The 20382-nt window shown below is 63.0% G+C and overlaps 3 protein-coding genes across 7 annotated transcripts; 2 read left to right on the forward strand and 1 right to left on the reverse strand.

Moving 5' to 3' along the window:
* Positions 1–19: 19 nt before the first annotated feature.
* Positions 20–8897, forward strand: IKBKG (inhibitor of nuclear factor kappa B kinase regulatory subunit gamma). Of its 2 annotated transcripts, none has more exons than XM_080635840.1 (12): positions 20–195; positions 2248–3254; positions 3779–3846; positions 3943–3984; positions 4072–4153; positions 4934–5043; positions 5775–5915; positions 6718–6814; positions 7294–7431; positions 7878–8005; positions 8438–8487; positions 8659–8897. In XM_080635840.1, exons 1-12 carry the CDS (start codon positions 39–41, stop codon positions 8769–8771), a joined length of 2133 nt encoding a protein of 710 aa, XP_080491966.1. In that variant the 5' UTR covers positions 20–38; the 3' UTR covers positions 8772–8897. The 2 variants fall into 2 exon arrangements, with proteins under 2 accessions (XP_080491966.1, XP_080491967.1); XM_080635841.1 differs by having other exon boundaries at positions 7259–7431; positions 8659–8865.
* Positions 8898–8904: 7 nt separating this feature from the next.
* Positions 8905–14670, reverse strand: LOC308230834 (selenide, water dikinase 2-like; the record flags this gene model as incomplete). The annotated part of the gene is made up of 8 exons (XM_080635794.1): positions 8905–10248; positions 11129–11338; positions 12365–12464; positions 12757–12847; positions 13019–13173; positions 13695–13802; positions 14142–14245; positions 14409–14670. 8 exons carry the CDS (start codon positions 14668–14670, stop codon positions 10013–10015), a joined length of 1266 nt encoding a protein of 421 aa, XP_080491920.1. The 3' UTR covers positions 8905–10012.
* Positions 14671–15066: 396 nt separating this feature from the next.
* SLC35A2 (solute carrier family 35 member A2) lies at positions 15067–20334 on the forward strand. Of its 4 annotated transcripts, none has more exons than XM_080635731.1 (5): positions 15067–15311; positions 16224–16381; positions 17038–17149; positions 17819–18507; positions 20140–20334. In XM_080635731.1, the coding sequence occupies exons 1-5, from the start codon at positions 15216–15218 to the stop codon at positions 20168–20170; spliced, it is 1086 nt and encodes a 361-aa protein (XP_080491857.1). In that variant the 5' UTR covers positions 15067–15215; the 3' UTR covers positions 20171–20334. The 4 variants fall into 4 exon arrangements, with proteins under 4 accessions (XP_080491857.1, XP_080491858.1, XP_080491855.1 ...); XM_080635732.1 differs by having other exon boundaries at positions 16246–16381; XM_080635729.1 differs by having other exon boundaries at positions 16205–16381; positions 17038–17189; positions 20140–20284.
* Positions 20335–20382: the final 48 nt, after the last annotated feature.

Below are 20382 nucleotides of genomic sequence, written 5' to 3' on the forward strand. Positions count from 1 at the left end.
GGCGGGGCGAGTTCCGGCGGAAGCCGGAAGCGGGCCCCATGAGCGGCCGGTGGCGGCGGGGTCCGGACATGGCGGCGGCCGGGGCTGGGCCCGAAGCGGGGCCTGCGGAGGAGGCCGCGGCCGGGAGGGGCCCCGCGGAGCCGGGGGGGGCCGAGGCGCTGCAGCGGCTGCTGGCGGAGAACCGGGAGCTGAAGGGTGAGCGGGGAGTGGGGGCTGTGGGGGCCTATGGGCGTCTATGAGGGATCTATGAGGGCCTGTGGGGGCCTATGGGGGCCCATGGGCGTCTATGAGGGATCTATGAGGGCCTATGGGGGCCTATGGGGGTCTATGAGGGATCTATGGGGGTCTATGGGGGCCTATGGGGGCCCATGGGCGTCTATGAGGGATCTATGAGGGCCTATGGAGGCCTATGGGGGTCTGTGGGGTCTGTTAGTGTCACTGGGGTGTCTGTGGGGATCTATGGGGGCCTATGGAGGGTTTATGGGGGGTGCTGGAGAGTTCAGACTCTGTTGGGGTTGTTGTTGGACGACTCCATAGCCCCGTGGCCCCCTAGCCCCGTGGCCCCCTAGCCCAATGGCCCCCTAGCCCAATGGCCCCCTAGCCCAATGGCCCCCTAGCCCAATGGCCCCCTAGCCCCGTGGCCCCCTAGCCCAATGGCCCCCTAGCCCAGTGGCCCCCTAGCCCAATGGCCCCCTAGCCCAATGGCCCCCTAGCCCCGTGGCCCCCTAGCCCAATGGCCCCCTAGCCCCGTGGCCCCCTAGCCCCGTGGCCCCCTAGCCCCGTGGCCCCCTAGCCCAGTGGCCCCCTAGCCCAATGGCCCCCTAGCCCAATGGCCCCCTAGCCCCGTGGCCCCCTAGCCCCGTGGCCCCCTAGCCCCGTGGCCCCCTAGCCCAATGGCCCCCTAGCCCAATGGCCCCCTAGCCCAATGGCCCCCTAGCCCAATGGCCCCCTAGCCCAATGGCCCCCTAGCCCAATGGCCCCCTAGCCCAATGGCCCCCTAGCCCCGTGGCCCCCTAGCCCTGCCTGTATCCGGTCTGCATCTGCTATTCCCGGCCCTGTGTCCCGGTGTTGCTCTCGGATGCGCTCGGTGGGCGCTGTCAGGGGGGTTTATGCCATGGCCGTGGCCCTGTCCCCTTCCTGTATCCCATAGTCCCTACTCCGTGCGCTGGATCCCCTGTGCTCCCGTATTGCACATCCATCGTAGCCTTACCCACACCGCATGTGCAATGTTCATGCGCCCTATCCCACTCCTGTATCCCGTACTCCATATTCCATTCCCCATGCCCCATATCGCATACCCGATATCCCATAGCGCATATCCCATACCCCATATTCTATTCCCCATATCCCGTTCCCCATATCCTGTTCCCCATGGCCCAGTCCCCATAGCCCAGACCCCATTCCCCATATCCCATATCCTGTTTCCCATATCCCTTTCCCCATATCCCATAGCTCATATCCCATTCCCCATTCCTCATTCCCCATATCCCATATCCCGTTCCCCATTCCCCGTATCCCGTTCCCCATTTCTCATATCCCCTTCCCCATATCCCATATCCCGTTCCCCATTCCCTATATCCCATATCCCCTTCCCCATATCCCCTTCCCCATATCCCCTTCCCCATATCCCCTTCCCCATATCCCCTTCCCCATATCCCCTTCCCCATATCCCCTTCCCCATATCCCCATTCCCCATATCCCCATTCCCCATATCCCCATTCCCCATATCCCCTTCCCCATATCCCCATTCCCCATATCCCCATTCCCCATATCCCCTTCCCCATATCCCCATTCCCCATATCCCCTTCCCCATATCCCCTTCCCCATATCCCCTTCCCCATATCCCCTTCCCCATATCCCCTTCCCCATATCCCCTTCCCCATATCCCCTTCCCCATATCCCCTTCCCCATATCCCCTTCCCCATATCCCCTTCCCCATATCCCCTTCCCCATATCCCATATCCCGTTCCCCATTCCCCATATCCCCTTCCCCATATCCCATATCCCATTCTCTGTATCCCGTTCCCCATTCCCCATATCCCCTTCCCCATATCCCGTTCCCCATTCCCCATATCCCCTTCCCCATATCCCATTCCCCGTATCCCCATTCCCTATACCCCGTTCCCCATATCCCATATCCCATTCCCCCTTCCCCGTATCCCCTTCCCTATACCCCCTTCCCCATATCCCCCCCCGTATCCATCCTCTCCCGCATCCATTCCCCATCTCCATCTCCCCCCCTTGCAGCCGCCCTGCGCCGCTGCACGGACGTGCTCCGGGGCCGCTGCCAGGAGCTGCGGCGGCTCCAGGGGCTCCGTGGGGCCGAGCGGGAGCTGCTGCGGGGCCACGTGGGGCAGGCCCGGAGCCTGGTGCAGCGCCTGCGGGCCCAGCGCGACGCCGCCATCGCCGCCAACGGCCCCGCCATGGGCAATGAGGGCACCGCCATGGGCAATGATGGCATCACCATGGGCAACAACGGCACCGCCATGGGCAATGATGGCATCACCATGGGCAATGATGGCATCACCATGGGCAACGACGGCACCGCCATGGGCAACAACGGCACCACAATGGGCAATAATGGCCTCACCATGGGCAACAACGGCACCGCCATGGGCAATGATGGCACCGCCATGGGCAACGACGGCACCGCCATGGGCAATGATGGCACCGCCATGGGCAATAATGCCATTGTCGTGAGCAACAATGGCATTTCCATGGGTAACAATGACACCGCCATGGCCAACAGCACCACTATGGGCACCAGTGCCATGACCATGGCCAATAATGGCATCACCAGTGGCAACCACGGCACGGCCATGGCCAACAATGGCACCGCCATGGGCAGTAATGGCACCTCCATGGGCAATAATGGCATCACCATGGCCAACAACGGCACCGCCATGGCCAACAGCACCACTGTGGGCACCAGCACCATGACCATGGCCAACAATGGCACCTCTGAGGCCAACACCAGCATGTCCATGGCCACCAGCACCGCCACCATGGCCACCAAGGGCACCACAATGGCCAACAGCACCACTATGGGCACCAGCACCGCTGCCGCCTCCATGGCCACCACCAGCACCATGGCCTCCAGCATCATTGCCGCAGCCACCAACACCATCACCATGGTCACCAGCGCCATGAATGCGGCCACCAACATCACCACCATGGCCGCCACCAATGCCATCTCCATGGTCACCACCAATGTACTCAATGGTGCCATCATGGCCACCAATGCCAGCACTGCGGTGCGTCACCACCCCCATGCCCCTCTTCATGTCCCCCCCTGTGTCCCCCCATGCCCCCCCCATGTCAACTTCACGTCCCCCCCCACTTCCACTTCATGTCCCCCTCCATGCCCCCCCCATGTCCCCTCCATGTCCCCCTCCATGTCCCCCTCCATGTCCCCCCCCATGTCCCCCCATACCCCCCCATGTCCCCCCCCATGTCCCCCCCCATGTCCCCCTTCATGTCCCCCCCATGCCCCCCCCATGTCCCCTTCATTTCCCCCCCCATGTCCCCTTCATTTCCCCCCCCCATGTCCCCTTCATGTCTCCCCCCATGTCCCCCTCCATGTCCCCCTCCCATACCCCCCCATGTCCCCCCCATGTCCCCCCCCCATACCCCCCCATGTCCCCCTTCATGTCCCCCCATGCCCCCCCCATGTCCCCTTCATTTCAGCCCCCATGCCCCCCCATGTCCCCCCCATGTCCCCCTCCATGTCCCCCCATGTCCCCCCATGTCCCCTTCACGTCCCCTCCTGTCCCTTCAGCCCCCCCCAGGGCCACCAGAGGAGCGGCCCCCCCCCGGCCTGGCTGACCAGGACCCCGGTGTCCCCAGGTGAGCGTTGCTGTCCCCATTGCCCCCCCCCCCCCCGTGCCCCCCCACTTTGGGGTCACCCCAATGTCCCCAACACCCCCCTTGGTGTCCCCACAGCCCCACGGAGCTGAGGCGGAGGCTGGCGGCGGCCGAGGCTGCGTGAGTCCATGGGGCCAAAGGGGGACAAAGAGGGTTGGGGGGGGGGGTTGGGGACAATGAGGGGACCCCAATTGTGTCCCCCCCCAGGCTGGTGGTGGCGGAGGCGCGCGCCGTGGAGGTGGCTCAGTGCGCGGAGCTGCAGCTGCAGGCGCTGCGCAGGCAGCTGGAGGTAAGGGGGGACAAGGGGGGCAGGATGGGGACACCAGGGGGGCACAATGGGGATACACTGCGGACACAATAGGGACACGATGGGGACACAATGGGAACACGATGGGGTCACAATAGGGTACAGTGGGGACACCATGGGGACACAATGGGAACACGATGGGGGCACAATGGGGTACAGTGGGGACACCATGGGGACACAATGGGAACACGATGGGGGCACAATAGTGTACAGTGGGGACACCATGGGGACACAATGGGAACACGATGGGGGCACAATAGGGTACAGTGGGGACACCATGGGGACACAATGGGAACACGATGGGGGCACAATGGGGACACAATGGGGACACGATGGGGATACAGTAGGGACACGATGGGGATACAGTGGGGACACCATGGGGGCACAATGGGGACACCATGGGGGCACGATGGGGGCACAATGGGGACACAATGGGGGCACAATGGGGACACAATGGGGGCACAATGGGGACACAATGGGGACACGATGGGGATACAGTGGGGACACGATGGGGATACAGTGGGGACACGATGGGGACACAATGGGGACACGATGGGGATACAGTGGGGACACGATGGGGACACAATGGGGACACGATGGGGGCACAATGGGGACACAATGGGGCACAATGGGGACACAATGGGGACACCATGGGGGCACAATGGGGACACGATGGGGATACAGTGGGGACACAATGGGGCACGATGGGGACACCATGGGGGCACAATGGGACCCAACGGGCACTCGCTGGGGACCCCGCAGCAGGACAAGGCCGCGGTGCAGGCGCAGGTGACGTCGCTGCTGCTGGAGCTGAAGGAGAGCCAGGAGCTGCTGGAGAGCGGGCGCCGGGAGCGCCAGGACCTGGAGCAGCGGTGCCGGGGCCGGGGGGGCCATGGGGGGCTCTGGGTGCTGTGGGGTGGCTATAGGGTGATACAGGGTGTTCATGGGGTGCTATGGGTGCCCTGGGCGCTGTGGGGTCTCTATGGTTGCTATGGGGTTCCTATGGGGTCCTTATGGGGTCCCTATGGGGTTCCTATGGGGTCTCTGTGGGGTCTCTCTGGGGTACCTATGGGGTCCCTATGGGGTCTCTGGGGTCCCTCTGGGGTTCCTATGGGGTCCTTATGGGGTCTCTCTGGGGTACGTATGGGGTCCCTATGGGGTTCCTATGGGGTCTCTGGGGTCCCTCTGGGGTTCCTATGGGGTCCTTATGGGGTCTCTCTGGGGTACCTATGGGGTCCCTATGGGGTCCTTATGGGGTCTCTCTGGGGTACCTATGGGGTCCCTATGGGGTTCCTATGGGGTCTCTGGGGTTCCTATGGGGTCCTTATGGGGTCTCTCTGGGGTACCTATGGGGTCCCTATGGGGTTCCTATGGGGTCTCTGGGGTCCCTCTGGGGTTCCTATGGGGTCCTTATGGGGTCTCTCTGGGGTACCTATGGGGTCCCTATGGGGTTCCTATGGGGTCTCTCTGGGGTCCCTATGGGGTTCCTATGGGGTCTCTCTGGGGTCTCTCTGGGTTCTCTCTGTGGTCCCCCTGGGGTCTCTCTGGGGTCCCCCTGGGGTCCCTCTGGGATGCTCCGGGTGCTATGGGGCTCCCCCGGCAGGGCGCAGGGCTCGCAGGCGCGGTGCCGGGCGCTGGAGGCGGCGGCCTCGGGCCATGCCCTGCAGCTGGATGAGCTCCGCCTGCAGGTGCAGAACCTGGAGACAGCGCTGAGGGTGGAGCGGCAGCGGGCGAGCGACGAGAAGTGAGCGGGGACGGGGGCACCGGGGCCATTGCGTCACGGGGAGGCAGCCGGTACCGGGGGTCAGCCCTTACCGGGGGTCAGCCCTTACTGGGGGTCAGCCCTTACTGGGGGTCAGCCCTTACCGGGGGTCAGCGGTTACCGGTGTCAGTGGTTACCGGTGTCAGTGGTTACCGGTGTCAGTGCTTACCGGTGTCAGCGGTTACCGGTGTCAGTGCTTACCGGTGTCAGCGGTTACCGGTGTCAGCGGTTACCGGTGTCAGTGCTTACCGGTGTCAGCGGTTACCGGTGTCAGCTGTTACCGGGTGTCAGTGGTTACCGGTGTCAGCGGTTACCGGTGTCAGTGCTTACCGGTGTCAGCGGTTACCGGTGTCAGCTGTTACCGGGTGTCAGTGGTTACCGGTGTCAGCGGTTACCGGTGTCAGTGGTTACCGGTGTCAGTGCTTACCGGTGTCAGCGGTTACCGGTGTCAGTGCTTACCGGTGTCAGTGCTTACCGGTGTCAGCGGTTACCGGTGTCAGCTGTTACCGGGTGTCAGTGGTTACCGGTGTCAGCGGTTACCGGTGTCAGTGCTTACCGGTGTCAGCGGTTACCGGTGTCAGTGCTTACCGGTGTCAGTGGTTACCGGTGTCAGCGGTTACCGGTGTCAGCGGTTACCGGTGTCAGCGGTTACCGGTGTCAGTGGTTACCGGGTGTCAGCGGTTACCGGTGTCAGTGCTTACCGGTGTCAGCGGTTACCGGTGTCAGTGGTTACCGGTGTCAGCCGTTCCCAGGTGACCCCATCCCGGTGCCCCCGTCCCTACAGGCGGAAGCTGGTGCAGCTGCAGGCCGCCTACCACCACCTCTTCCAGGAGTACGATGCCCACATCAAGGCCAGCCTGGAGGGGGACCGGCGCAGCCAGGTGGGGGCCAGCACCGGCACCATGGGGACAGGGTGGGGCCAGGACCCCCTTGGGTCCCCACTGATCCCCATTGATTCCCATTGATCCCCATTGATTCCCATTGATCCCCATTGATCCCCATTGATCCCCATTATTCCCATTGATTCCCATTGATTCCCATTGATCCCCATTGATCCCCATTGATCCCCATTGAGCTGCATTGATCCCCATTGACCTTCATTGATCCCCATTGACCTTCATTGATCCCCATTGAGCCCCATTGATCCCCATTGACCCTCATTGAGCCCCATTGATCCCCATTGAGCCCCATTGATCCCCATTGACCCTCATTGATCCCCATTGATCCCCATTGACCCTCATTGACCCTCATTGAGCCCCATTGATCCCCATTGACCCTCATTGATCCCCATTGAGCCCCATTGATCCCCATTGACCCCCATTGAGGCCCACTGGGCCCCCCGGCGCTGTCCCTGGTGCAGGATCTGGCCCTGGTGCGGGCCCGGCTCCGTGCTGCCGAGGAGGCGCTGGCGGCCAAGCAGGACCGAATCGATCGCCTGGAGGCCGAGGCCCAGGCCCAGCGAGTGCAGCTGGAGACCATCCCCGTGCTGCAGGCCCAGGTCTGACCCCCCCGGCACCCCCATTGCCCCACAGGGACCCCCCCAAGGACCCCCATTACCCCATTGACCCCCATTCCCCCCATTAACCCAATTAACTCATTGCCCCCGTTGCCCCCATTGCCCCCATTGACCCCATTACCCCCATTACCTCATTGCCCCCGTTGCCCCCATTACCCCCATTTCCCCCATTGACCCCATTACCCCCATTGACCCCATTCCCCCCATTACCCCCATTGACTCCATTACTCCCATTGACCCCATTGCCCCCATTACCCCCATTGACCCCATTACCCCCATTGACCCCATTGCCCCCATTACCCCCATTGACCCCATTACCCCCATTGCCCCCATTACCCCCATTACCCCCCATTCCCCTCATTAACCCCCATTGTCCCCATTGACCCCATTCCCCCCATTCCCCCCATTCCCCCCCATTGCCCCCCCAGGCCGATATCTTCAAGGCCGACTTTGCGGCCGAGCGGGCGGCGCGGGAGCAGCTCCACGCCCAGCGGGAGGCGCTGCAGGAGGAGCTGGAGCAGCTGCGGCGCCGCCTGGAGGCCGAGGGGGCCGCGCGGTGAGAGCCGACCCGGAGCCAAACTGACCCAAACTGACCCAAACCTGACCCAAACCGACCCAAACTGACCCAAACCTGACCCAAACTGACCCAAACTGCCCTGAAACCGACCCAAACCGACCCAAACTGACCCAAACCTGACCCAAAACTGACCCAAACTGACCCAAAACTGACCCAAACTGACCTAAAACCGACCCAAACAGACCCAAACTGACCCAAACTGACCTAAAACTGACCCAAACTGACCTAAAACCGACCCAAACCGACCCAAACTGACCTAAAACCGACCCAAACTGACCTAAAACCGACCCAAACTGACCCAAAACTGACCCAACCCAACCCCCCCCCCCCAGCAAACCCCATGGGGACCCCACTGAGCCCCCCCCCTTTGAGCCCCCCCAAAGTGACCCCAAATCCTCCCCCCCCCCATAGGATCCGCCTGGAGGAGATGAGGAACCGGCACTCGGAGCCCACGGGGGGGGGTGAGTGCTTGGGGGGACCCCCCCTTTACACCCCCCTTTTTGGGGGGGGGGGTCAGGGGGGAATGGTTCCCCCCCCATTCACCCCAATAAGTTTGGGTTTGGGGGACCTCCCCCTTTATGGGGGGGGGGAAGGGGTTGATGGTTCCCCCCCCCCCCCATTCACCCCAATAGGTTTGGGGGGGCCCCCCCCCGAGGAGGAACCCGACCTCTGCTGCCCCAAGTGCCTGTACAAGGCCCCGGACATGGACACGCTGCAGATCCACGTCATGGATTGCATCAAGTGAGGGGAGGGGGGGGGCACCCCAAAACCCCCCCTGCACCCCCCTAAACCCCCCCCCCCCCAGTCCCAGAATGGACCCTTCCAAAATGGGGGCTCTTGGGGGGGGTCCCCCCATTAAATCCAATGAACCCAGGGGGGAAATCTCAGCTTTTCACTTTATTGCCCCAGGGCTGGGGGGGTCCCGGCCCCCCCCCAATTCCAACCCCCCCCATGGAGGGCGTTCATCGGCCCCTCCCCCACCCCACGGGGGGCTTTTGGGGGGAGGCGTCATAAATGGGGGGTGCCGGGGGGGGGGTGGTCACGTGACCCCAATGAGGACCCCAGGGGTTGGGGGGGTTCTGGGGGCGTTTTGGGGCCCTTTCCGGTCATTTTGGGGCCGTTTTGTGTCATTTTGGGAGAGTTTGGGGCGTTTTGGTGTAGTTTGGCCTGGGCGGCTCCGGTTTGGGCCGCTTGGAGCCGGTTTCGGGGGGGGTTGCATCATTTTGGGTGGGTTTTGGACCATTTTGGGTTGGTTTCGCATGATCTCGGGGGTGTTTTGAGCTGGTCCAGGTTGGGTTTGGGCCATTTTGGTGCAGTTTGGGTTGTTCCAGGTGGGTTTCGGGTGGATTTGGATCATTTTGGGTGGATTTGGGGCTGTTCCGGGTCGGTTTTGGGAAGATTTGGGGCTGTTTTGGGCCGTTCCGGGCCAGTTTTGGGTGGATTTGGGGCCGTTTTGGGTCAGTTTTGGGTGGATTTTGGCCTGGTTTGGGCCATTCCAGGTCTGTTTTGGGTGGATTTTGGGCCGTTCTGGGTCGGTTTTGGGAAGATTTGGAGCTGTTTTGTGCTGGTTTGGGTGGATTCGGGGCTGTTTCAGGTCAGTTTTGGGTGGTTTTGGGGCTGTTTTGTGCTGTTCTGGGTGGATTCGGGGCTGTTTTGGGCCATTTCGGGTCAGTTTTGGGTGATTTTGGGGCCGTTTTGGGCTGTTTCGGGTCAGTTTTGGGGCCGTTTTGTGGTGGTTTGGGTGATTTTGGGGCCGTTTTGTGCTGTTCTGGGTGGATTCGGGGCTGTTTTGGGCCATTTCGGGTCAGTTTTGGGTGGTTTTGGGGCTGTTTTGTGGTGTTTTGGGCGATTTTGGGGCCGTTTTGTGCTGGTTTGGGTGGATTCGGGGCTGTTTTGGGCCGTTTCGGGTCAGTTTTGGGTGATTTTGGGGCTGTTTTGGGCCGTTCCGGGTCAGTTTTGGGTGGGTTCGGGTCTCTCCATTCATTCCTACGAAGCCGGCTCGGGCTGTGGGGGGGGGAGGGGCTCGGGGCTGTCGGGGGCGGGGCCGTGGCCGCGCGCGGGGACCTCGATCACGCGGGGGCGCTCGATGAGGCGCGCGCCGCGCGGGCCCGGCTCCGCGATGCCGATGATCCAGCCCTGCAGCGCCCCCTGGCGGCCGCGCGCCCGCAGCTCCGCGCAGAACCGCGCGGCCTGGTCCCGGGGCAGGCACAGGAGGAGGCCCCCTGCGGGGGCACGTGACCGGGGGGGGGGGGGGGGGGGGTCAGGGCGGGGCACGTGACAACACCGCCCTAACAAGGGAGACCCCGATGGGGATTCCCTTCATGGGGACCCCCCCCCACCCAATAGAGACCCCCCCCAATGGGGACACCTCAATGGGGACCCCAATAGAGACCCCCCAATAGGGACCTCCCAATGGGGACACCTCAATGGGGACCCCAATAGAGACCCCCCCCAGTGGGGACACCTCAATGGGGACCCCAATAGAGACCCCCCAATAGGGACTTCCCAATGGGGACACCCCCAATAGGAACACCCCAATGGGGACACCTTAATGGGGACCCCAGTAGAGACCCCCCAATAGGGACCTCCCAATGGGGACACCCCCAATAGGGACACCTTAATGGCGACCCCAATAGGGACACCTCAATGGGGACACCCCAATGGGGACACCCCAATAGGAACCCACCCAATAGGGACACCTCAATGGGGACCCCAATAGTGACACCCCCAAAGGGACCTCCCAATAGGGACACCCCCATGGGGACATCCTCAATGGGACCCCCCCATAGGAACCTCCCAATGGGGACCCCAACAGGGACACCCCAATGAGAACCCCCCCTATGGGAACACCCTAATGGCAACACCCCAATAGGAACCCCCCCAAAGGGACCCCCCAACAGGGACCCCCCCAATAGGAACCCACTCAATGGGGACCCCCTCCCTATAGGAACACCCCCCAATAAGGACACCCCAATGGGGACACCCATAATGAGACCCCCCCAAAGGGCCCCTCCCAGTGGGGACCCCCAACCCAGCACCCCCAAAAGGAGCACCCTTAAATAGGGACGGACCCCACGTGTCTCTGACCCCCCCCCCCCGTACCGGAAGTCTCCGGGGCTGTTCCGCGCAGGAGCCGCCCCCCCCCGCAGGCCGCGCTCATGGCCGCGGTGCGCGCGATCAGGGGCAGGTTGTGGATGACGAAGGTCACGTGGTGCCGCTGCCGCGCCGCCAGGGCGCGCGCGTGCCCGAGCAGCCCGAAGCCGGTGACGTCAGTGGCCGCGTGCGCGCCGAACGCGCGCAGGAGCCCCGCGGCTGCCGCGGGGGGGGGGGGGGGGGGAGGCGGAGACGGGATCAGCCCCCGGAGGGCGGGGAGGGACCGGGAATGGCAACATCCGGGTCCCTGACGCCATCAATGGGTCCCCATCCCAGTGTCCCCACCTCCATATCCCCATCCCCCTGTCCCCATCCCCATCCCAATGTCCCTATTCCCATTCCAATGTCCCCGTCCCCATCCCAACGTCCCCATCCCATTATCCCCATCCCCGTCTCAATGTCCCCATCCCAATGTCCCCATCCCCATGTTCCCATGTTCCCATCCCATTATCCCCATCCCAATGTCCCCATCCCAATATCCCCATCCCCGTCTCAATGTCCCCATCCCAATCCCAATGTCCCCCTCCCTATTCCATTGTCCCCATCCCCCTGTCCCCATCCCCACTCCAGTGTCCCCATCCCCATCCCGGTGTCCCCATCCCCATCCCATTATCCCCATCCCTGTCTCAATGTCCCCATCCCTATTACATTGTCCCCATCCCCCTGTCCCCATCCCCATCCCAGTGTCCCCATCCCATTATCCCCACCCCCATCCCGGTGTCCCCATCCCGGTGTCCCCATCCCCATCCCATTATCCCCATCCCCGTCTCAATGTCCCCATCCCTATTACATTGTTCCTATCCCCATCTCCATCCCAATGTCCCCATCCCCATCCCAGTGTCCCCGTCCCGGTGTCCCCATCCCCATCCCAGTGTCCCCGTCCCGGTGTCCCCATCCCAGTGTCCCCATCCCCATCCTGGTGTCCCCATCCCGGTGTCCCCATCCCCATCGCGGTGTCCCCATCGCGGTGTCCCCATCCCCATCCCATTACCCCCATCCCCGTCTCAATGTCCCCATCCCAATGTCCCCATGCCTATCCCATTGTTCCTATCCCTGTCCCCATTCCAGTGTCCCCATCCTGTTATCCCCATCCCGTTATCCCCATCCCCATCCCGGTGTCCCCATCCCGGTGTCCCCATCCCCATCCCGGTGTCCCCATCCCGCTGGCCGCTCCCCCTCGCCTACCGGTGCGGTTGAGCGTGGCCATGCTGAGCACGGCCTCCTGATAGGCGGCTTCCACCTCCTCCCGCGTCACCACCAGCTTCAGCTTCTCCCAGCGCTCCGGCTGCGGGAAACAGGGGCTGGGACCCGGATGGGTGCCCTGGGGACCCCTTTGGGTGCTGTGGGTGCCCCTTTGGGTGCCCTTTGTGTGTTGCGGGTGCCCCTTTGGGTATCCTTTGGGTGCTGTGGGTGCCCCTTTGGGTGCTGTGGGTGCCCTTTGGGTGCTGTGGGTGCCCTTTGGGTGCTGTGGGTGCCCCTTTGGGTGCCCTTTGTGTGTTGTGGGTGCCCCTTTGGGTGCTGTGGGTGCCCCTTTGGGTGCTGTGGGTGCCCCTATGGGTGCTCCCCGCCCCACTCACGTTGTCCAGCCACTGGTGTGCGGTGACGGCCATGTGGGTGCCCAGGGGCTTGGTGAGCACCAGGACATCACCGGGGACAGCGCTGTCGGGCCTGGGGGGGACACAAGGGGATGGGTGACAAAAAGGGGGGGGACACAAAGGGGATGGGTGACAAAAAGGGGGGAGACACAAAGGGGATGGATGACAAAAAGGGGGGGGACACAAAGGGGATGGGTGACACCAAGTGGCAGCGGGGGGGGGGGGTGCTGCCCTCCTCCCTCACATGATGAACTCGCCGGGCCGGCAGACGGTGCTGGCCACCCCCCCGATGATGATCCAGGGGTTCAGCACCGTCTGCCCCCCCGTCACCGACGTCCCCCCGTCCTCCGCCGCGTCCCGGAAGCCCTTCACCAGCAACGGCACCACCTTGTCCCTCTCCTATGGGGGGGGTCACACACAATGGAACAGTCCAAAACAGGGGTGGCAAGGGGGGGGTCTCCCCTCTTTCTGTGTGTCCCCCCGTCACACACAATGGAACAGTCCAAAAGAAGGGTGGCAAGGGGGGGTGTCCCCTCTTTCTGTGTGTCCCCCCCCTCACACACAATGGAAGAGTCCAAAAGAAGGGTGGCAAGGGGGAGGGTCTCCCTTCTTTTTGTCCCCCCCATCACACACCATGGAACAGTCCAAAAGAAGGATGGCAAGGGGGAGGGTCTCCCTTCTTTTTGTCCCCCCCCAATCACACACCATGGAACAGTCCAAAAGAAGGATGGCAAGGGGGAGGGTCTCCCTTCTTTTTGTCCCCCCCATCACACACCATGGAACAGTCCAAAAGAAGGATGGCAAGGGGGAGGGTCTCCCTTCTTTTTGTCCCCCCCCAATCACACACCATGGAACAGTCCAAAAGAAGGGTGGCAAGGGGGGGGTGTCCCCCCTCTTTTTGTGTGTCCCCCCCCCCGCACCTCCTCGCTCATCTTGGTGCTGACGCTGAGCAGCATGAGGACGTTATCGCACTCGGTCACCCCCATGGCGTAGAGGTCGCTGAGGACGTTGGCGCAGGCGATGCGGCCCTGGGGGGGGGCAAAGGGGGTTGGGGTCTTTTAGAGAGGTTCTGGGGTCTTTTAGATGGCCTTTGGGTCTTCTAAAGGGGGTTTGGGGGGCGGTTGAGGGCGTTTGTGGTCTTTTAAAGGGGTTTGGGGTCTTTTAGAGGGGTTCTGGGGAGGGTTTTGAGAGCCTTTCGGGTCTCTTAGAGAGGTTTGGGGTGCTTTAAAGGGGTTTGGTGTCTGTAAGAGAGATTGGGGGATTTGGGGTCCTTGAGGGGGGAATTGGGGTCCTTGGGGGGGGAATTGGGGTCCCTGGGGGGGGGATTTGGGGTCCGGGGGGTGTTTTAGGGGGGTGTTTCCGGTCACCATCATGTAGGGGTCATCCACCAGCGGGTAGAAGAAGTCCGTGGTCTGCACCAATGAGAGGCCGCCGTGGCGCAGGGGGATGACGCACGAGTCCAGCCCGATCCCTGCCGGGGGGCGTGGTCAGGGCAAGCCACGCCCCCTTCCCTTAGCCACGCCTCCTTCCCCTTTGCTCTCTTCCCCCCCCCCCCCCCCCTTGCCCTTTGCCCCCACCGCTCCGCTCGCCCTTTGGCCTCCGCCATGTCCCCAAGGGCCCGCTCCGGTCCTCACCCAACGCCGGGGCCCCGTTGCCGCCGCCGCCGCTCGCCTCCGGTTCCGGCCCTTCCCCGCGGCCCAAGCGCTGCTCTTCCCCGAAGGCCGTCAGGAGCTGGAGCAGCGTCTCCTGCGGGACTTTGCAGCCTCAGCCCCGCAGCTCCCCGAAGGCCGTGAGGCGCCAGCCGGGGCCCAGACCCAGCGAGGCCGGGTCGAAGGGGCGGTACCCGGCGGGAGCGGGAGCGGCGGCGGCGGCGGCAGCGTCCACCGGCGCCGCCATCTTGGACTGAGCGGGTCTCTGGGAGCAGGGGCTGAGGAGAAGGGGGCGCCGCTCGCTATTGGCTGAGAGGGAAGAGGGGAGGCGGGGCGAAAGGGCGGTGGAGAGCGGTGATTGGGTGGTGGGGGAAAGGGGCGGGAAAAGGAGGCGGTGCCAGTCGCTATTGGCTGGGAGGGCGGCGGGGAGGCGGGAGGAGGGCGGAGATAGGGAGGGAGCGGGAGGGAAGTGAGGCGAGCGGGGATTGGACGGTGGAGGAAAGGCTGCGGGCTCGGATTGGGTGGCAGGGGGGAGGAGGAGGGACGAGAGGTAATTGGAGGGGGCGGTGGGAGGGAGCGAGCGGGGATTAGACGGTGGGGAAGGGGCGTGGCCATCCCGGGAGCGTGGCGGGAAAGCCGGGATTGGCGGGGCTGACTCTGATTGGCCAGCAGCTCGAAGGGGGCGGGACGTAAAAGGCGGAACGGGCGGGGATTGGTCGGAGCTCCTCTGGTCCTCCCGCGGCTCCTCTCTGGGCGGTGCCGCTCCGTGACCGGAAGCGGATGTGACGCCGGATGCGGAAGTGCCGCGCTGTAGCCGGGCAGGTGCCACCATGGCGGCGGCGGCGGCAGCGGCGGGGGATGGTGGCGGCGAGGCCGGAACCACGGCAGGTGAGGGCCTATGGGGCCTATAGGGAGGACATGAGGGGCTATGGTGGGTATAGGGTGGCTATAGAGGGGCTATAGGGGGTTATAGGGTGGATATGAGAGGCTATGGGGTCTATAGGGGGGTGTATAGGGGAGCTATAGGGTGCTGTAGGGTGGATATGAGGGCCTATGGGGGGTATAGGCTGGCTATGGGGTGGATGTGAGGGCCTATGGGGCGTACAGGGGGGCTATAAGATGGATATGAGGGTCTACAGGGGGTATACGGTGGATATGAGGGTCTATGGGGGGTATAGGGGGGCTATAAGGGGGCTATCGAGCGCTATAGGTTGCATACGTGGGGTTATCGGGGAATATGGGGCCTATAGGGTAGGTATGAGAGCTTTTAGGTGGCTGTAGGAGAGATATAGGGGGCTATAGGGCAGATCTGTGGGGCAATAGTGGGGACATGGGAGGAAATAGCGAGGGTTAGTGGACCTTTAGGATCTATAGTGTAGGTGCTATGGGGGAGTGTGGGTCTCTATGGGGTGGATATGGGTCTCTATGGGGCAGGTGTGGGTTGCTATGGGGCAGGTGTGGGTCTCTCTGGGGCTGCTCTGGGTCCCTATGGGGTGGCTGTGAGTCTCTATGGGGCAGGGGGGGATCTCTATGGGGTCTCTCTGGAGCAGGTGTGGGTCTCTGTGGGGTGGGTATGGGGCAGCTGTGGGTTTCTATGGGGTGGGTATGGGGTGGCTGTGGGTCGCTATGGGGCAGGTATAGGTTGCTATGGGGTCACTGTGGAGCAGGTGTGGGTCTCTATGGGGCAGGTATGGGGCAGGTGTGGGTCTCTATGGGTGGCTGCGGGACGCTATGGGGCAGGTGTGGGTCCGGATGGGGCCGCCCCACTGACCGCCCCTTAGCGTGGCTGCGCGGCACCAGCCTGGCCGTGCTGGTGCTGCAGAACGCGTCGCTGGTGCTGAGCATCCGCTACGTGCGCACGCGCCCGGGGCAGCGCTTCCGGCCCAGCACCGCCGTCGTCCTGGCCGAGCTCCTCAAGGGCAGCGCCGGCTTCCTCCTGCTCGTCCTCCAGCACCGCGGTCAGCGCCCGGCAGTGGGGACATGGGGGGCATTGGTGGCATTGGGGCATTGGGGGTGTGGGGGGCATTGGGGACATGGAGGGGTATTGGGGCTGTGGGGGGCATTGGTGGCATTGGGGGTGTGGGGGGGCATTGGTAGCATTGGGGGTGTGGGGGGCATTGGGGGTATGGGAGTATTGGGGGTGTGGGGGGCATTGGGGCTATGGGGGGGCATTGGGGACATGGGGGGGTATTGGGGCTGTGGGAGGCATTGGTGGCACTGGGGCTGTGGGGGGCATTGGTGGCATTGGGGGTGTGGGGGGCATTGGGGGTGTGGGGGGCATTGGGGACATGGGGGGGTATTGGGGCTATGGGGGGCATTGGGGCTGTGGGGGGCATTGGGGCTGTGGGGGGCATTGGGGCTGTGGGGGGTATTGGGGCTATGGGGGGCCATTGGGTGCCCTTGGGTATCCCTGGGTCCTATTGGGTACCATTAGGTGCCCTTGGGTGCCATTGGGTGTCCCTGGGTACCATTGGGTCCCATTGGGTGCCCTTGGGTGCCATTGGGTGTCCCATTGGGTCCCATTAGGTGCCCCTGGGTGCCACTGGGTGTCCCTGGGTCCCATTGGGTCCCATTGGGTGCCCTTGGGTGCCATTGGGTGTCTCCGGTGTGGCAGGCAGCGTGCGGCAGGCGCTGGGGACGCTGCAGGGGGCGCTGTGGGGGCAGGCGGGGGACACTCTGCGCCTGGCCGTGCCCTCGCTCATCTACACCCTGCAGAACAACCTCCAGTACGTGGCCATCTCCAACCTGCCCGCGGCCACCTTCCAGGTGGGACAAGGGGGGACAATGGGGGCCTTGGGGACAATGGGGGTCAATGGGGACTATGGGGGCCTTGGGGACAATGGGGGCCTTGGGGACAATGGGGGTCAATGGGGACAATGGGGGCCTTGGGGACAATGGGGACATCTCATTTCCATGACCCTGTCCCGTGTCCGCTATGGCAGTTGCCCCTATTCCTATCCTGTCCCCATAGGTGACGTTGTCCCGCCAGTGCCCCCATAGGCGCTGCTGTCCCCATAGGTGCTGCTGTCCCTGTGGCTCCCATAAGCGCTGCTGCCCCCATAAGCACTGCTGTCCCCATGGTGCCCCATAGGCGCTGCTGTCCCCATAGGCGCTGCTGTCCCCCTGGTTCCCCATAGGCGCTGCTGTCCCTATGGCTCCCCATAGGCACTGCTGTCCCCATAGGCTCTGCTGTCCCCCTGGTTCCCCATAGGCGCTGCTGTCCCCATAGGTGCTGCTGTCCCCCTGGTTCCCCATAGGCGCTGCTGTCCCTATGGCTCCCCATAGGCGCTGCTGTCCCCATAGGCTCTGCTGTCCCCCCGGTTCCCCATAGGCGCTGCTGTCCCCATAGGCGCTGCTGTCCCCACGGTGCCCCACAGCCGCTGCTGTCCCCGCAGGTCACGTACCAGCTCAAGATCCTCACCACCGCCGTCTTCTCGGTGCTGCTCCTGGGCACCCCCTTGTCCCGCACCCAATGGCTCTCCCTGGCGCTGCTCTCCATGGGCGTCGCGTTGGTGCAGGCCGAGCAGGGCGACGGCACCGGCGCCGCCGGGACCCCTTCGTCCCCCTTGGAGGGCCCCCCCCAGAGCTACGCCGTGGGGCTGGCGGCCGTGGCCGCCTCCTGCCTCTCCTCGGGCTTCGCCGGCGTCTACTTCGAGCGCCTGCTCAAGAGCCGCGGCGGCTCCATTTGGCTCCGCAACGTCCAACTGGGCGCCGTGGGCACCGTGCTGGCCTTGGCCGCCATGGCCGCCACCGACGGCGCCGCCGTGGCCCGCGACGGCTTCTTCTATGGTTACACCGGCGCCGTGTGGGCCGTGGTGCTGAACCAGGCGGCCGGGGGGCTGCTGGTGGCCGTGGTGGTGCGCTACGCCGACAACATCCTCAAGGGCTTCGCCACGGCGCTCTCCATCCTGGCCTCCACCGCCGCCTCCGTCCACCTCTTCGGCTTCAGGCCCAGGGCGCCCTTCCTGGCCGGCACCGCCATGGTGCTGGCCGCTGTGTACCTCTATGGGAGGCCCCAGTACCGCCAATGGCAGCGGCAGCAGCAGGATGAGGCCCAGCAGCAGGAAAGCGGCAGCAGCGGCAAGTCAGTGGGAGCATGAATGGGGGGGGGGGGTGGGGGGGGTCCCGTTCTCCCCCCCCCCCCGCTGCACCCCAACATGGACCCCAATGGGATGGGGGGGGACCTTATGGGGGTCGTTAATGGGCTGTTGTGGTTCATTAAGGGATGGGACCCATTGGGGTTCATTAATGGCCCATTAAGTGATGGGACCCATTGGGGGCCATTAATGGCCCATTGAGGTTCATTAACTGATGGGACCCATTAGGGTTCATTAATGGCCCATTAAGTGATGGGACCCATTAGGGTTCATTAATGGCCCATTAAGTGATGGGACCCATTAGGGTTCATTAATGGCCCATTAAGTGATGGGACCCATTGGGGGTCATTAATGGCCCATTGAGGTTCATTAAGTGATTGGATCCATTGGGGGTCATTAAGGGCCCATTGAGCGATGGGACCCATTGGGGTTCATTAATGGGCCATTGAGGTTCATTAAGTGATTGGATCCATTGAGGGTCATTAAGGGCCCATTGAGCTATGGGACCCATTGGGGTTCATTAATGGGCCATTGAGGTTCATTAAGTAACAGGACCCATTTGGGGTTCATTAATGGCCCATTCATGTTCATTAGGTGATGGGACCCATTGGGGTTTTGTTAATGGCTCATTAAGGGATGGGACCCATTGGGGGTCATTGATGGCCCATGAAGGTGATGGGGCCCTGTTGGGGTTCATGAGGTGGTGGGCACCCTTTGACGTTTATTTGGTGATGGGGAACTATTGGGGTTCATTAACGGCCCATTAAGGTTCATTAAGTGATGGGGACCCATTGGGTCCATTGAGGTCCATTGGGTGATGGGGACCCATTGGGTCCATTGAGGTCCATTGGGTGATGGGGACCCATTGGGTCGATTGAGGTCCATCGGGTGATGGGGACCCATTGGGTCCATTGGGTGATGGGGGCCGTTAATGGTAGGGACCCTTTGGGGTCCATCACAACTCATTGGGTGATGGGGGATCCAATCAGGCTTCATTAGGTGGCGGGAACCCATTGGGGTTCATTAACGGTGGAGGTTCATTAGGGTGATGAAGGACTCATTAACACTCATTAGGTGCCAGAGGACCTCCTTAGTGCTGGGGTCCATCAAGTGATGAAGGACATGGGGGGGAGGGGCAGGACCCCGGTTATTGGGGGGGGGAGGGGTTGCGATGGGTTTTTAACTGTGATTTGGGGCTAATAAAGGCAGATTTGGCAAACGGGCGCGTGCTGGGGGGTGGGCACTAACCCCTGACCCCCTCTTTGGGCTATAGAGACTCCTATAGCACCTATATGGAGCTTCCTGGGGCTATAGAAGGTCTGTAGAGACTATATAAGAGCTATGGAGATCCCCCTTGAGCAATACAGGAGCTATAGGCACCCTATAGAATCCATAGACACCCCCAGAGAAGCTGTAGAGATCTCCCCCCCCAGCCACTTAACACCCATAGGGACCTCCCCAGGGTAGTACAGGATCCATGGGGACCTCCATGATTGCATCACTGGGGCCCCCCATGGGGCCGTATAGGAGCCATAGGGGCCGTATAGGCGCCATAGGGACCATCGCAGCGCCCTAGAGGGTCCATGGGCCCTCAGCTCCGGGCTCTCTCTCTCTTGCAGGTCTCCTCCCTCCAAGGACAAAGGCTCCTGATGGGATCAAGCACCCCCCCCTGGGCCCTATCCAGGCCCTATAGGGGCCATAGAGACCCTGCTGGGCCCTATTGAGACTGTACAGCCCCTCCTCAACGGGGTCCTATAGACACCCCCACCCCCTTACCGGGTTTACTGTTGCTTTTGGGATGAATTAAGGTCATTTTGGTCAAGCTTTGCCCCTATGGACTCTATAAGGGGTGCTCCCATTGG

This window comes from Psittacula echo, assembly GCF_963264785.1.
Source record: "Psittacula echo genome assembly, chromosome: 28".
NCBI classification, from domain to species: Eukaryota; Metazoa; Chordata; class Aves; order Psittaciformes; family Psittacidae; genus Psittacula; species Psittacula echo.

Coding starts and splice junctions, on each gene's coding strand:
- IKBKG (XM_080635840.1), top strand. CDS start 39: ATGAGCGGCCGGTGGCGGCGGGGTCCGGACATGGCGGCGGCCGGGGCT. Junction 196..2,247: donor GGAGAACCGGGAGCTGAAGG/GTGAGCGGGGAG, acceptor CCCCCCTTGCAG/CCGCCCTGCGCCGCTGCACG. Junction 8,488..8,658: donor CTCGGAGCCCACGGGGGGGG/GTGAGTGCTTGG, acceptor TCACCCCAATAG/GTTTGGGGGGGCCCCCCCCC.
- SLC35A2 (XM_080635729.1), top strand. CDS start 15,254: ATGGCGGCGGCGGCGGCAGCGGCGGGGGATGGTGGCGGCGAGGCCGGA. Junction 16,382..17,037: donor GCTCGTCCTCCAGCACCGCG/GTCAGCGCCCGG, acceptor CCGGTGTGGCAG/GCAGCGTGCGGCAGGCGCTG. Junction 18,508..20,139: donor GAAAGCGGCAGCAGCGGCAA/GTCAGTGGGAGC, acceptor TCTCTCTTGCAG/GTCTCCTCCCTCCAAGGACA.